The sequence below is a fragment of the Dermacentor albipictus genome, chromosome 2, assembly GCF_038994185.2.
Source record: "Dermacentor albipictus isolate Rhodes 1998 colony chromosome 2, USDA_Dalb.pri_finalv2, whole genome shotgun sequence".
NCBI lineage: Eukaryota > Metazoa > Arthropoda > Arachnida > Ixodida > Ixodidae > Dermacentor > Dermacentor albipictus.
The window spans coordinates 85985011-86002378 of NC_091822.1; the positions used below are offsets into that span (position 1 = coordinate 85985011).

Genomic DNA, 17368 nt, shown 5'->3' on the forward strand with positions numbered 1-17368 from the left:
CCAGAACACTCGACAAAACTTTCAAATGAGGATTCCAGCATTCGACGATTCCTAATGATCTGGAATCTTCTTGATGTAATCCTTAGGAAAGCTTCGTTTCCTTCCCATTTTTAAAGTTTTTTTTGGGGCTTGCGAATTTGTCCTACAAGTGCTGTAATTTTGCGTCCCATTGGTATAATATAAGGCTCCCTAAAAAACTTCGTATTTCAACTTTTTTTGGGCCGGCACTGCTTTCCATCCGATAAAGTGCAGTTGCATCTTCTTTCTTTTTTTTCCGTTGGTCGTGCTGGACAAACAGGTGTTTTTTTCAGATCAAACCCAATCATCGAAAAAAAATTACTTGCGCATGTTTTTCTGTTTTAGCTTCGCTTTCAAGAGAAAAATGCAACCCTAGTCATGATCCCTGTGTTCCATTAGAACGTGAAAACCCATAAATCAAAAAGAAAAAGCAGACTCTTTCCCTGTAATAAATTCAGCTGAAATTCTTTGTCATAAGTAATGTTATTATAGACATACCAGCTCGTCTGTCGCCAGTGCATGGAAAGTGTTCGTTTGGTGAAAAATAGGAAATGTTTTATTGACCAGATTACGTGCACACGTCTGTTGCCTATGGCAACAGACGTGTGCACGTAATCATACAGTGTTCTTCTCGTGGTAAAGTGTAAAACATACAGCGTTCTTCTCGTGGTACACTTGGCTATACCCGTTTTAAACCCTGCGCTAACATTTGTAAAAGTAGCTTTTCATGACAAATTTGCGACATCAGAACCCTTAGTTTACTTGAGTGACCTCTTCGTACTAACATTTCACTCTTCTAACATTTCGCACCAAATAAGAGACTACAACGTTAAAATTCTGCCATGGTGAAAGTTTATATAATTAATTGACTTCCGAAATTCACAGACAAAAGGATAAAAAGGTGGGCACCTTTTTAACCTTTTTAATTAACTGATATTTCCACGACAAGTCAGTTGGAGAAAAAGTCTTAGTCCTCTGAATTACCAACAGTGGTAGAACAAAGGCTGTCTCCAGAGCGAACGCTTCGACAAGGGAAATGCTTTCACGAGACCAACCACTGCTTTCCTTTTGACGGAAGTAATTTCAAATCAAGTAACTGTTGCCCACACAAAGACATGGTCTCTTGTCTAAATAAGAACTCTAGCTACACTCTTTGATCTACCGGGGCTGATCACTCCAAGTACTTTATCTTCCTGTGAGCCACTGTTTCGTTTGAACTTCTCCTGGTCATTAATATTGCATGGTCAAAAACGGCAGAATTGAACCGTGAAGAATATAAAAAATTCAGGCCATATTTCACGTTTGGCTCTAAGCACATCGCCACATGTCGACTAAAAATCGCCATGCTCTATAAAATTTCCTGGTGTTGCATCGTCAAAGGTCTCATTATTCTTAGCAAGCAACCTTGTGTAGGTCGGAGGAGGAGTTCCGTGAGTCACTCTAGAGAAATAAATGCGAAACCGCCTGGTTTTTTTTTCCTTTTTTTTGCAGTCTTACTAAAGCCTATATAACCATATTACACAGAAACTCACAGGAAAGATGGACAGGGTAGAAGCGATAAACAGTAGTTAGAAAATGCATGTCTAACGTCTCGAGGCAACGTTTTGACAGGGCGGGTTATGATACGGGTCGCCTCGCGAAAACGTTGGATCCAGTCTGAGACACGTCGCTGACATGTACATAGACATGCACATATTGGTAAACATTTTGTGTGTAAGTTTCCGGGATTGTTCTTTCTGTAATCGGCGTCGGCATTTATATTCTGGTATTTCTGGGAGTCACACTGCTATGCGAGCGCTCAGCTATTTAGCTCACTTCTTGTTACACCACATGTACTTCATTAGTTCATTGCTGTCTAATGCTTTCCAGGTTCTTGTTGTGCCTGGTGACGTAGCGGTGCAAAAGGATGTCGCAGATGTGGTGCAGAAGACGGCGAAGCACTTCGGGAAAATTGATATTCTCGTAAGTTCAAGGCTCCGTAAACGGCTCATAAAGGCTTTAACGCATGCTGTGTATAAGAAGCTGGCATCACCTCGGAAGAACAAGAAATACAAGAAAAAGGTTCAACAGCGGCGCTAAAGGCAAATTTTATTCTCGTTAAGGGTATTCGAATGAAGGATTGATAAACTTTGGGAACAGAAGCAAGAGCCTACGCGACATAATCTACTCCATCTGGCGTTAAAATACAGTGTTCAATTACGATTTGACAATAAGGCTGAATGGCAAATAGGGGACTGAAATGAATCACTCATCAATAATACTAAAAATCAACTGCCGCTATTTTATTTAGCTTTAGTGCGAATTGTCTCGCATAATGTCAACCGGGACCCCCTAGACAGCATTAAATATTGTTACGAGAGCGAAGTTGACAAATTATTCGTTACTACTACTGATTCCTTGATGATACGAATGTGCATATGTGATATAGAAGTTCATGCGTACGTCGCTGCATAATGTGACGCCTATCCTTTAACGGGCTATGCATATGTCAGTTCAGCCCTCGGCTATGCCTGCAACATCACTGAAAAAAAAATTAATGTGGCTTTATCAGGGATGTGTTCGCATTGTCTTACGTAAAGCGTCCTGTGCATACTGCAGAATGTGTAAGAGCCTACTAGAGCACAAAAACAACGTAAGCAAGTACGTAAAAATGTGCATTAATTCGCGCATTAGTAAAACGTGCATGACTAACTTATGTTACAGCTACTCAGTAGCGTTACGGTGCCATTTAGCAGCCGCGCTCGCTTCCCATTAGTAGTGAACCCGTTTCTTTTGCAGAGGGTGAATGACCTCTAGAGCAAATAAAGGACCTTCGTACTAGCGGTGCCCCTGACTACCCTGCGCCGTTGCAGCCCGCCGCAAGCGTAGATGGTTGGGGCTTCTGTGCTTCCCTGAATCTTGAGCGCTTGCGCATAAGCCTTAGGAAAAGACCCGCTCCACTGTAATTAAAGGGGTTGCGTATCCCTCTCTCTTGCTTCTGGGAGAGTACGGCTCCGCTTATATAAGCGATAATAGCGTGCTTTTCTTACAAGCGGTTGTAGCAAGCGACCCCTTCTTAGGGACTTGCAATACATTTCACGACAAGAAGTAATTACGTTCGTTAACTATATCCATTGTAACACGAAACCCCACAGTTCTATTGGGCGCTTTATCATTTCTTCACAGCGGAAAGTCGTATTGTGTGCGAGAAAACAAAATAAAATACGATCTTCCACTGTGACCTTACACTCCGAGATCAGAGAATGGTTTTAATACGTCGCACTAACGCCAGCCTCAGCAAACTCTAAAATTCATTCTTTTGTTATAGAAATAAGCTTGAACCAAACTTTGTCCGGCTGCCCTTGGGTACTTACTGCACTTAATGGTAATTTTAGTGCACTAAGCGGTGATTACATAGAAATGGGAGTATCTCGGTAACACCGCGTACCATCAAACTCGAACGCATGGCTAACGTAAATATAGTAAGAACAAAATCATCTCATTACTGGGGTGCAAGCCTAGGATTTCTGCTATCGTGATTAAAGTAATGCCTTGAAGGTACTGTTACAATAACATAATGTGCTAAGCTTTTCTTATGCGAGCTGCATTAATCGGAGCGTCCTGAACAGTTTTAGCATATTTCAAAGCCAGCTACTCAGCGCGAAACAGTGCTGTTCAAGCGAAGATTATCCTTGAGCTTCTATTCGGCAAACAGTAATTTGGTCGTCTGTGGCTGGCAGTCATTCGAAGGGTGCTTGGCATAGGAGCTGATTCGTGGAGTCATTGACTTTCAGCTGTGGTGTCCTTGTGAGGTTTTATAAAGTCCAAATACTAGTCAAACACTGTAAGAAACTATATTGTACCAAACTAATTACCGTACCCTATACGAGGAATATATAGATCTGACGGAGTTTCTGTAACTTGCCTTGGAGTGATAGAATAATTCTAATGCTTCAGATGGATGACACGAAAGTGCGAACATCGTTTGCACGAAAATTGGCGATGCATATTCGTCTAATGAACAAAACAATAAATTTTTATGCTTAACAAAAACAGCAGCCATTGCTGTTTTCGAACTAACTTTGTCCGGTGAGTATGCAAGCAAAATCACTTGGGACGACTAATGTATGCGCCGTCAAAATTACTGTGCGTAACCCCTTCTGCTGAAATCGCACTTAAACAACGCGCTTTCTTATGCATTGAAGCACGAAAATAAAAGAAACGTCGATTTATATTTGTTGCACTATTTAAACGGTGTTCTAGAAACTAGTTTATGTTGAGAATTCCTTCCATGTAAGTACGCCTTGCGAAAAGAACGGCTACAATGAATAAACTACATTCTGTGGCGCAAAGTAACTAGCTAAAAACTTAATGAATCGCATTTTGTAAATTCCTAATTGTGCATTTTAATTTCTCGCTCAAGTAATGCATATCTCATTCAGCCATTGAGCAGAAGGACCAAAAGTGCGGCGTCTACCACGGGTAATGCTTTAAAAAGGCGTATAGGCTAAAAACCACCCTACTAGTCGATTGAGTAGATAGTGAAAGCAGGTGAAGCAAAAAAAAGGAACTTCCAGGTAATAGGTTTGCCATATGATCGTTCACAATTGGCAAGGACATATATGCAGTCAAGGATAAGCAGTCAAACATCATTAGTTACTTTTATTAGGTATCTGATAACCTGATAACCTGATTCGCTGATGATATTGCCTTGCTTAGTAACTCAGGGGACCAATTGCAATGCATGCTCACTGACCTGGAGAGGCAAAGCAGAAGAGTGGGTCTAAAAATTAATCTGCAGAAAACTAAAGTAATGCTTAACAGTCTCGGTAGAGAACAGCAATTTACAATAGGCAGCGAGGCACTGGAAGTCGTAAGGGAATACATCTACTTAGGGCAGGTAGTGACGGCGGATCCGGATCATGAGACGGAAATAATCAGAAGAATAAGAATGGGCTGGGGTGCGTTTGGCAGGCATTCCCAAATCATAAACAGCAGGTTGCCATTATCCCTCAAGAGAAAAGTATATAATAGCTGTGTCTTACCAGTACTCACCTACGGGGCAAAAACCTGGAGGCTTACGAAAAGGGTTCTACTCAAATTGAGGACGACACAACGAGCTATGGAAAGAAGAATGATAGGTGTAACGCTAAGGGATAAGAAAAGAGCAGATTGGGTGAGGGAACAAACGCGAGTTAATGACATCTTAGTTGAAATCAAGAAAAAGAAATGGGCATGGGCAGGACATGTAATGAGGAGGGAAGATAACCGATGGTCATTAAGGGTTACGGACTGGATCCCAAGGGAAGGTAAGCGTAGCAGGGGGCGGCAGAAAGTTAGGTGGGCGGATGAGATTAAGAAATTTGCAGGCACGGCATGGCCACAATTAGTACATGACCGGGGTTGTTGGAGAAGCATGGGAGAGGCCTTTGCCCTGCAGTGGGCGAAACCAGGCTCATGATGATGATGATGATGATGATGATAACCACTGTCACTCGTGTGTACAACTGAACGGCCAACGTGAGAGAAGAAATTAGCCTGTTTGCTAGCTGCAGCCGGACGTTACCTTACAAGAACTTCCGGCAATTCCTCAGCCAAAGTGTTACACACATGAGCATCTACGTCAAGTTTACAGCGTGCACAGCCCTGAGCATGTTTCCCACAGCAGACGTCCTAACCGTGTATTTATTTACTAACGAGAAAACTCTCAGTGCTATTACGGTGTCACAGAGTGTACTCAGATTAAATCATGCTCAAAGGGGCGGTCCTTAGTGAAGTGAAACTTGGGTTCCTGGCGATGGAGGAGGGGAGTTCTTTCAATTGAGATGACATCTTTGGCACGATCGAATGGAAATACACGTTGGTCGGGTAGAATGACACGCGAACTTATAAGCGATGGTCGACACGAGATGAAACCTAGGAAGGTTCAGTGAATAGTTGACGTATCACTCCACGCTCCAACTTATTTACTTTTTTCCTTTCAGTGTTGAGAGCAGTGAAGGGCTCATAGCTCATTCCCCGGACTACCTTACTAACTTCATATGCCGTTTTCTTTATCTGACATGGTTGTTTGGCCCATGACGAATATGCGATGTGCATCACTCGAAGAAATCGTTACCAGCCCGTGGTCCAAGACAGGCTGGTTTTCGCGGGAAGGTGCAGGCTTCAAATGATCGACGGGGGTACAAGAAATTATGCCCTGGAGGGGAAGTTTCGACAAGTGCCTTTTTCCTGACAAAACCAAGCCTGCTTGTCAAACCATTACCTGAAGAATCATTTCTTGTTCAACTACAGTTTATCACACGCGCCACACGTGCCCGAAACTGCAGTTAAAACTATACTTTTTTTCGCAACTATCTGGTACGCACTGTTGGCTGGAAGGAAATGTACCCTGTCACTGAACTTCCTCTACATTGCTGATTTCTGAAGTGACATTAAAGCAGTGTTCATGTCTATTCCTTGGAAGTGGCCGTTCACCTACATGGTAAGGGCGTCAGATACCAAAAGCATGCGTTTTGGATGATCACTTGATTGTTGTCTCCCAGTATAATCTGAGGGCCGACTACGCTGTGTAATGTCCGAGTTTTGTGAAGTTGTGACACTAACGTCAGTCACTAAAGGTAAATGACCGCCTCGATTATGCCTCTCGCCGCAAATGTTCTGACACGTTCCCCGCCACCATACGTGGATGGTGTCCCCAGCCTATACGTATGGGTAAAGAAAAGATGAACGTGTTAGTTTTGAAAGGAAAGGCAGGAAAGCCTACGTTACTACCTTGTTAACCTGAATGTCTAGCAACAAAGAAACATTCTCTGACAGTCGTGCTGAATTGGAAATCTGCACAGCAACGTTACAGAATATAGCTATTTGTTTCGATATTTAGGTTTGAGCACCGTGTCACCGAGATTGCCGCTATGAACATTTTACTTTAGTGATTGTGTGGATGGTATTTGCCGATGTACGTGTTACAATATTTGGTCGTTACGCCAATATTTTTTTAAGAATCAGGTGGCAGGATGGTCACTTCGAGGCGAGACCTTTTACTTTCATAGGTGTAATTCTAAAGGGACAATAAGACATAGTGACTCTGACGTCGTAGTGTTTCCATTTTGCTGCGTTCTTTCTCTTACAGGTTAACAATGCTGGAGTTTCCGTAGCAGGATCTGTTCAAAGTGCCTCAGTGGACGACTTCAACAGAGCGTGGCAGACGAACTTCCTTGGTCCCCTCTGCATGATCAAAAACGCTGTGCCCTATTTGCGTCAAACAAAAGGTGCAACTCGAATTGTATTCCACAAGGCGCTAACGCTATGCGACTTTGTTCGCTGTGCGCAAGGCCATGTCATAGGCACGAGAGTTTGCATTATAGTGTTAGCTGGTTATTTAATCGAACCATTATTTTTTTTTATTCATTTCCTCAAAGGTCTCTGTTGAGACATTACATGAGGGAGTGGGGAGTTAGTGACAAAGAGATACTACAAATTACAAAGGGATATTTCCGATGAGTCGCTTGAATGCAAGTGGGTCGATGATAGTGGGAACTTCGGCGGGCACGCCATTCCAGTCTCGTGTTGCGCGCAGAAAAAATGATTGCTGAAAAGTAACGGTATGAGCTTGTGGGGGATATACTGTATTTGAGTGACTGGTGCGGGCAATGCGATGTGCTCTTTTTATGTACGGGTTGTCAAAAGGCAAGGAATGAAAGAATTTATGAAAAAGATTAAGACGGGCTATTCTACGGCGTGAGGCTAGCGAGGGTAGGTTTATTTGGGCTTTTAGTGCCGAGATGCTTGTATTGTATGAATAAGTTGAAAGGATAAATCGTGTCGTGCGGTTCTGAACCGACTCGAGGGCTTTTATAAGGTTATTGTGGTGGGGGTCAAAAATAGCGTCGGCATACTCAAGCTTAGGCCGCACAAAGGTTAGAAAAGCAAGTTGTTTAATAGAGGGAGGAGCGAGGAAGAGGTTACGGCGTAGACAACCTAGAGTATGATTAGCAGAGTTTATTATGTGGTTAACATGACAGGTCCAAGTTAAGTCACGCGAGATGTGCACACCAAGATATTTGAATGAATCCGTTGTTGCAATCTGCGTGTTATTGATGCTATAATTGGGGATAACGTAGTTACGACGACGATGAATGGACATTAACACGGTTTTAGCTACATTTAATGACATGAGCCAAGTGGTACACCAGTTTTGTATGCGCGATAGGTCATTTTGTAATGCCACATGGTCGCTGGGGTATATATACTCTTGATAGCTAATACTGCAATACATGCTCTACAACATCGAATACAATGCTTTCATTCGCGCCAACAAAGCTGGTGCGAATGCGGCGCGGTAATCTATCATTTGGCCGCAATCGTGTTTCTTGTTGCGGGCGAACCAGGATGAACACTAAAAGCAATTATTTACCGCATCAAAGACTCGCATTATCTTCTAGGTTGTCAGTTGCTTATCTATTTCTTTATATATTTCAGGTAGCATCGTCAACATTTCTAGCATCGCATCGTTGATAACGGTGAGTGAAATATCAAATATCATCACACCACTGTCTTCGTCGACCTTTATACGCCTTGCCCCTTTGTACACGGCTACTACAGCTTATCACGACAGAAAGCTGAGCTAGTTGGTAATGGTGACAGCTTTAAGCAACATTGTCACCCACGGCGGAGACCTCATCCACAGTGGCGTAGCAACGTTGGGGGGGGGGGGGAAGCGGGGGGCATATACGCTTGAAGACACAGGCTTAACTCCGCCGGCTTAACTGGGCGCAAATGGCAAAGAATGCTCCGGTATCAAGTAGCCCGACCTCATGTACCCGATGGGTTGCGCCGCAAAATTGTCGGCTGCAGCTCTATCAACACCCCACGAAATAATCGCACGAATGTGTGGGCTAAAAAAATGGCTGTGGCTTAGGTAAGGTTAAGCCCAGGATGCGAAGCATACTAGCCTTTATTTTAGTTGTTGAACCACTGTTTAGCCTGGTGAACTGCTGTTGCTTGGCTATATTTGGTTCGGCTAGACGAAGAAACAACTCATGCATTACTTCTTCGCCTTCAAGAGTGGAACGCGACAGCGTTCCCGTCGACCCGCCAAGGGGTGTAAGACAATGGGCTACAGGGCAGCGACTACGCGCCCCGCATTGGACGCGGTGAGCGTCGAGCAAAGCAGCGTTCGGCGCGGCAACGAAATGTGCGCCTGAGCAAGAGACGCACGCCTTAGAAACAGCGCGTTTCTAAGGCAACACCGCATTCACTAGAGGCGCTTTTGTACCGCTTTGAAGCGTTGTACTCGTGGCTCAGTGGTAGCGTCTCCGTCAAACACTCCGGAGACCCTGGTTCGATTCCCACCCAGCCCGTCTTGCAAGAGTTGAGCCAAAGCCACTTCTCCTCTGTCGTGACGTCACGGTGTCACGTGATTTCATGGTCACCGCCGCGCCTGAGGAGCTGGGTTGAGCCCTCGTAATATGCTTCGCATAAAAATTTAATTCGCAAAATGGTCGCTAAACTACTTAGCAGAACGTACCATGTGGGGTGCGCTCGTGCCGTGCGTTCATGCTGGGAGCAGGCGTCGCTAAACATAGTGAAGCGTTGTAAGGCGTTGAGGCTCTTGGGTCGCTCTTCTATTCAGAACGCGCAGCGAAGACGAACAAAGACAGCAGCAAGGGGGCGTTTAACGAGCGCGCCTGACGCTCGCGTTTACGGCGAAGCGTTCGTTGAGAGCGACGTTGCATAAGTGCGGCCATCAAAAGTCGCGAATTGGATTCTCTGGATCGTGTTCAGACTCGGTGCGGCCTGCTCGATGCAAAAGGCTCGATGTCCCACCATGGTTTGTGCATGGGCAATATGTATACGATGTTCTATTTATCAATTTTGAATCGTTGTATTAGTTTTTATCAGTTTCGAAGTGTTTAATAAAAGATATTTCTCCTAGTCCTAGCTGACCGTTTCTTTACCATTTTGTTGTTCTGTGACTCCATGTCAAAAGTACAGTGTTTGTGTCAGCTGCATGGAATTTTATAAAAACGAAATGAATTTTGTAAATATTTCCTGATATTCTATGAAGTTATGTGTCTTTGTGATTACTAGGAACTCGGTAGCGTGAAAAATATGGCAGATAAGTAATAACCATATCCCGAATAGTCCTTTATAAGCACTTATAGAGGAAGCACATCAACTCGAGAATTGAGGACTCAAAGTCATAATATTAACTCAACAAAAACTTCTTAAACATTATCGTTTTGGGTGCTACAGCCTACACTACTTTGGCACTGCGGGCGGCGCCCAGTATGGCAGCAGCGAAGGAAATCTGAAATAATGGACCAGTCACGTTGATCCCTCAATCCTTTCCATTGCGAGTGCAGACCAACAGTAGTGCAAGCTTTCGCTGGCACGGTCTTCATCGCGGCGTCTTTTTTTTTTTTAATGGTGACGCCAAGAATCGAGGCGAAGCGTGTTCTATTCTGTTGCCAATTTCGTGGCGGTACCGCAGCTCGGATAATCACGTTTGTCCGTATAGCAGCAAATGAAAACAAGGCTTAATTGAACAGAATGAAGAGAACTCGTAATTTCCATAGCATTGACGCCCGCGCAGCAGGGAGGCAGGTGGCGTTTTACGTTTTTCTAATAGGTTGAGGAGATCAGCGTCACTAACACAATCTAATTTTCGTTTTCATGCAGGGCTGCCCACAGCCAAAATACTGCGTGCCATAGCACCTACGATGATTATATGAAGTTATTGTTAGGTAAGATATAAATGTCGAGCTTCAATTTTGGAAATGCAACATTGCCGCTAAAATTGGTAATTAAAACTTTATAAAGATATCTGTTGTTACGTGTGATGTGAGCCATATTTTTCACGATGCTCCATTTGTATTCGCTGGCAAGCCTTGCAGTCTGACAGAAGATGTGCACATGCGCTTATCACACGTTATCTGTGCAGCGCCCTATGTTATTTGGCGCAGGAAAAACAGCTTGTATATTTGCTACATTCGCGATCTCTGGGAAAGAAAGCGAAGGAGAGGGGGACCCGGGGCACGCGCGATGTAACCAAGGCGGCTGTACTGGTGCTGAAACCCGGAAATTGTCGATATCCTCGCCTTTCTCAACTACACCCGGGGGGGGGGGGGGGGTATGAAATAAGGCCTATGGGCCGCGGGTGCCAGATGACCTAGCTACGCCACTGCTCATCCACCGTCTTTGAAGCGGGCCATTGTCCTGGGCCATAGTGGAAGGTGTTCAGTTTCAGGATTCTCAATCGAGCAATTTTAACGTCAAGTAGTAACAGGGCTACCACCCACATTACGCATTACCCATTGACGACAAAAGAGACAGCTTAAGATGCTTATTTGGTAAAACACTCGGAGCACAACCTCTCATTTCTCATGTAATGTATTTTGGAGGTTCCCAAGCGGTGACACTAAGCAATACAATAACTAAATAAATACACGCAATCATCTAATTCATTCTTAGCAGTTGCTGGGTGCTGTACCCCTGTGAAGTAAATACATAAATCAGCAAGGTGAATCAATCAATTATTTAATCGATGAAACCATTTTTAACAGCACAAAAGAGGACGTACAAGATATTTTGATAGATAGCCTAGTGTGACTGATTTCCTGTCTGATACGGTACGCAACCAAGACGCGCCGGTCAACTGCGAAAACGATATTGCCATGTGGTCTCATGAGGCAGCCCATAACATACGAAAAAGAAACGGTGCTACGTTTTCTTTTTCGAGGGCCCACGCGCCATCACCAGATGAGAACACTCTGGAAGAATGCATCATTTTTTCCGTCTAACTGCGGGACAAGATTGGCGGAGCTAGTGACTAAGAACGCAGTCTGTGCATCAATACCGCCGAGCGGCCGCAACACCAAAGCTGTGCCTCTGGATAGTGCAGTTCAACGGGCAAGTCGACGACTACGAGGCTTACCCCTCGTGTCAATCCTTAAAGCTGCGAAGGCTCGTTGCAACACTGTGAAATTATCCGGTTCTAGCCATAGGTTGTTGGCCTCAGTAAAAGTGTATGCTAGTACAAGTAAGGTAACAGTAAATTACAAGTAAACAAAAAGAAACTATAGCCAGACCTTCAGCAGACGTGACGTGAAGCGTACGTGCATTATGCGCCCTCGATTCTAAATATTGCTACTGCGTGTTCAAGTGCATTTCCTGATCTTTTGTGGCTTTATCTTCAGAGCACCTGTTAGCAACATCTGACAGAGGTGGTGAATTATGCAGACCGCGGCAGCGCCTTTATGAAAACCCAAGGCTGTCATGTTCAGTCGTTGCTTTTTAGCAGACTGCAAAACATTATTTCTCACTGTTCGCCAAAACCAAGTAACCTTACAATCATATTATGAATGACGATATTATGTGTCGAAATATTCTTTGAAAGGATATGGCGCGCGCGATGTCAACATATGATCCTTTCACGTAGAATTTTTTAACAGTGGCTCTCTTTTTCATTGGGGAAATCAGGTTCTCACCTGTCCAGAAGCCTAACTGAAGGGTTAGTTGTTGTAGTGCCATTTATCGTAGGCGGAAGAGGAATTGCCTTCATTTTTTAATTAATATTTGCATTATATTATATTGGAGCAGTAAGCTCCTGTTTATTTCCTCACTTTTTTTTAGTAACAAGACTGTTTTCGCTTTAAAGTCACTAATTTCCGCACTCACCACGGCAGGTTCTTTTTTTGTTTCACTAACTTCCCAAGTAAATTTCTTGAAGTGTCGATGCGTGAAGGTAACCTACTGCCTGAAAGTAGGCACTTTACTTTCAATAACTCTGGTAGTGTCTCTCTTTCATTCATCTTTTTCAGCAGCAGTGCCACCCGTAAAATACGACAAAGTCTTTGCCAGTTCTTTTACATTAGTGGGCGGTATATCACCCATATATCAAGTCATTCACACATCGGTCCAGGAGCCGGCTTTTAGGTTTCCAGTATATCGCACGCACACCGGCATGAAGCAAAGTCAACCAAGAGGCATTGCTCATCCTCTTAGTTCCTTGGAGTGCCAGCGAACGAACCGAATTACGTTGCAAGAAAATTTTAGTTTTGGGGTAGTTGATTGATTATGTAAGCATAGACACAGCAATCTGCAAAAACATAAACAAAACTACGTAAGTCCTACGCACCTGTTCGAATCTATGTGAAGCAAAACTTCTCTGAAGCAGCTAATGAAACGCTACAAATTTGCTCTGTTTATTCGTGCTTCTCTGGCACAAAAAAAAAACTGTCGAGTTCATGTACTATCACACAACTATGCGATGCAATAATAGAAACTTTCCATTCTCGTGCATTAATTCATTTATTCTTGTTTTTTATTCACGTATATCACCCCCTTCTTGGCCGATACCCCGTTATGGGTATGTGCCATTGTTGAAAATTTTTATTATAATCAACACACAGACGCGCTTCTTGGCCAATGGCCCATTGTGCTATTTACCATAGTATAGAATTCACAATATTCGTCACGCGGCGATAATCTGAAGCTGCTAGTTTGGCGTTGTTACGATATGCGCCACCTGCTTCTTGAAAATATCCCCGTCCTGAGTATGTGCCATAGCATAAAAATCATCACAATCAACTTGATAGTCATGTCGAACCGAAAAAACGAACACCTTTCTCGCATGGCTTCAACGTGATTTTTCGCACGGTTCGTTGTGGTTCAGGCGACGAAATTGCAAAGCTTTTCGTTCGTAAGTGATCTGGGTCGATAATATTATGCTCAGCATTAGGATTCGTTTGACTGTTTTCTTACAATAAATTTTAGGGCAAGATACTTTGTAAATGAAGGCCCAGTTCAGGCTCGGATAAATAAATGTTTTTAATGCTTCCTCAAGCTGTTCGTAACCCAGAAACAGTTCCCGAACCGATTCAGCACAGTAAACTTTATCCTGTGGTATATGGCAACATGCTGTACAGTGTTATCGGCTTGTACACATGGCGCGTGCACACGTTCTGTCACAGTCGGAAGAAACACACTCCCTGGCAAATGGGAGAGAGAAGCCAATTCATTTTACATGAATATGAATCAAGTTTAAGTTTGCACAGCTGGAACAGCTGCACACATAAAGGCGGTCATCTTAAGCAGTGTTAACGCAAGACTGTGCTGCCTGTTTCGGCGATTCGTGCACCCATTCCTGCACTTGCTCGTTCCCACGTATCGTTTTGGCGATCCATCCTCAGTAAGGACCGAACTCTAGAAAGAAATAAACGTCTCCGAAACCAAGGTTTCCGAATTGAATTGCATACGAGTACTCAATAAAAACAACCGTTCAATAAGGAATGTTTAAAATATCCCCAAAAAAAGAAACACGAAAAGTACCGTGGAGTTGGGCAACAAAATGCTTCTTTACATTATTTGATACACGTACGCAGTGAGGCATGATCCCGTCTGGTACACATTGACTATGAAAGTAATGCGAAAAAGAAAGGGAACGGGACATCCTGAATGCGTGTAGCAGAGTGGGGTGCTTGTTAAAAGTGCTGTGGTGCCTGGCGATGCCCGACCTACGTCACAAGGGTGAAGCCTGAAACTTACACGATACGCACTGCAGGAGTGTCCTGAATCAGGCTGGCTGGTTCATGACGAAGGCGGTAAAAGCAGCGCGAGAGACAGGAAAAAAGCAGAGGCGCCGTATGCAGCACTTTGTACGGCACCTCTGCTTTCTTCCTGTCGTTCGCGCTGCCTTGAAGCCCCACGGCATGCACTATTCGTATAGCAATAATTCTTCGCGCTCTCTAGCGAGGCTGCCGTCTCTCCCCTTCCCCCCTTTTCCCCCCCAATTCCCAGTATTGTGCCGCAGAGGCGCGAAAAGTGGACGAGGCTTGCAAAGCAAGCAGGTTGGAGACAGAGGGAGGGGTGAATGCGTGGCTAGTAATAGGTGTTCTCGAGCGTAGCACTGTACGTATATGCTGAGCGGTGCCTACTTGCGTTGCTCACGCTGCCATGTGTGTTCGGGTCTTCGCATTGGCGCTACAGGGTTGTATGTAAATCTGGAATGTGTGTACGTGGGATATAGGCGTTAGAGACGGGGGATTGCATTGGCCTTGATAATGCTGCATACAATCGGAACTTGGGATGCCCGGTGTGAGACCATGCTAGTTGGTATGCCATGCTGGTATTCCATGGTACCCTATGGAAGTTGCGCTTGTGCTTGTCGCCCATTTGTGCGCCGTGTCCACTCCTGCGCTAGTCACTTCAGCAGTTGAGAGGCTGACAATCTGAGCAGCGGCTATGCGGTTCTGTGCTGGGTCGTTCATTTAGCACACTCGTTCAAAGCGCGATGCACGTCGTATAGATAAAGATTTACTGCGGGTGCCATCACCGCAATTTTAGCGATGACGTTTAAAAGAACGATCTATCATAACGCAGGCGACAAATCTTCATGAGTATAAGTAAAGAAGTTTTTCTCTATAACGTGCAGTCTACGATTACATTCCGTAGATGCGAAGAAACATATGTACCTGCCACTGACTTCAAGTAGTATAGAAGTCTTGAATTTCATAAGTCAGCGCTGACCTCGATTTGGTGAATACCTTTGAAAAAAAGGCTGTCAGCGACAGAAAAAAGTGAGTCGATGTAGTTGTGACTTTTTTTCTTCACCGTCTTTTTTTAAGAGTTTAGGTATCAGCACAGCTATTGCTTCTACTATTCAGACAAGTGAGACAATTATTACTACCGTGGCTGCAGCTAATAATCATCATCATGTCTTTGAGCAAAGGACATCTCTTTCATTTCTGCTGGCAGGTTCCTGGCACCGTGCCTTACGCTGTCACCAAAGTAGCCCTGGACCACCTGACGCGATGTGCTGCACTAGGTGAGTGCGCTGTAGGCGCTGTGGCAAACACACCAGATCAACTGTAGTAAGCGAGAGGGCAAAATTCAGCAAACTAGTGGTGAACAAGTTGAGTATCCGGAAGGGAGTATTTCTATACTCCGTCTCACGTTCTGCATACTGCGCAGCGAAACCTTCGGGTCACGTCAACCTGTCAGAGGAGAAAAACATTCAGATAGTGCGAGTCCTCGCCTTGACGTGCGTCATCAATGTGCGTAGCTGTATGCTATGCTGTAAAATGTTGCGGAATTCAAAATAAATGCCCACAATACAGCGCTTTTGTACTGGCCATATCTTACTGTACTTCATTTGGTTACTGTACATTTATTGAAAGATTATTTAGGGGGGCCTGGTAGCGCGTGTCCCGGTTTGTGCCCCGGCCGCGGAGCGCATGACGCGGCTGTGCGAGGCCACCTACGTCCAACCTTGTAGGTAATCTGCTGTGGATTCGATTGGCTAGCGTGCCCGAGAACCTGATGTCTAAGTGGGCGCTGTAATATTGCGTGCCTAGTTCTTGTTGAAGCGAGAGGCAGCACAAAGGCGAAATCGCTCGGAGCACTGCTGCTCTTCATCGTGCAAGCATTCTGACAGCGAGTGTCTGCGGTCAGGGGCGTAGCCAGGTGGCGAGGGGGGTTTATGGGGCTCCAGGTCACCCCCCCCCCCCCGAAATTTTTTCGTGCTGTCATGCACCGTCGGCCAAGGCAGCCCCCGTCGCCGGAAATCATTCCGGATTTTGTCTAGGATGTCTTGTTTTACGCTCGAAAGGATATTTCAGCGCAATCATTGCGAACTCTCGCGGGATTTCGCGGCAACAACCATGAACCGGGAGTCACATAACGCAAGGAGCCCCATCCAAGCACAAAGTTTCAAGGGCGTTTCGATGGTGAGTGGGCTCGTCGCGGCATCTCGCGGATGCCGCGGAATCTGCGAATATGTTTACTTGCGTTGTTTCACGCAGTATATATAGTGACTTTTTCTTAGATACCTAGATCTATACTGGTAACCTATGCGCATAATTTTTTTTTGTGGCGAGGTTTTTGACATACGTGCAATGAACTTTATTTCCAGTGACACTCTTTTGCCCTTTCTCAGTCTGTATCTTCTCACCTGTACATTTTACTGTAACTTGGCATTTCTAATGTACGAAGGCGAGTCAAGTGAAAGTGAGCCAACCCATCCCGCGCAACCGCGCGTTTGGTTGATTATTTACGAGGCATGCACGTAGCACACAGGCATCACTCGCTTACAAAAGTGACACGCATATGTGAGACTAAACTTTCTTTAGTGGTCTCATACACTGCGTTGAACATGGTTACAACACATTATGGACGCATGAAAACTTGAACGGAGTGGTGTCGTGAGGTTTTCGACAGCTGAAGCTGTTTCCCAGAACGAAATTAGTAGCCGTATGGCTGCCTTTTACGTTGAACATTGCATTTCATTGGCCGCTGTGAAGCCTTGCATCAAACGGCTAAAGAAAGTACGTGACACTTGCAAAGAAAATCCTAGACCGGGCCAAAGCCA

At 44.6% G+C, this 17368-nt stretch overlaps 1 protein-coding gene across 1 annotated transcript in view; it reads left to right on the forward strand.

The window, feature by feature from the left end:
- The window catches only part of LOC135900969 (cyclohexanol dehydrogenase-like), an 84669-nt gene that overhangs the window by 33301 nt on the left and 34000 nt on the right, over positions 1–17368 (forward strand). Inside the window, exons 2-5 of the mRNA XM_070533721.1 lie at positions 1888–1980; positions 7130–7268; positions 8479–8519; positions 15757–15826. Of these exons, the coding sequence (XP_070389822.1) occupies positions 7229–7268; positions 8479–8519; positions 15757–15826 (151 nt within the window). The 5' untranslated portion in view covers positions 1888–1980; positions 7130–7228. The remainder of the gene's footprint in view (positions 1–1887; positions 1981–7129; positions 7269–8478; positions 8520–15756; positions 15827–17368) is intronic.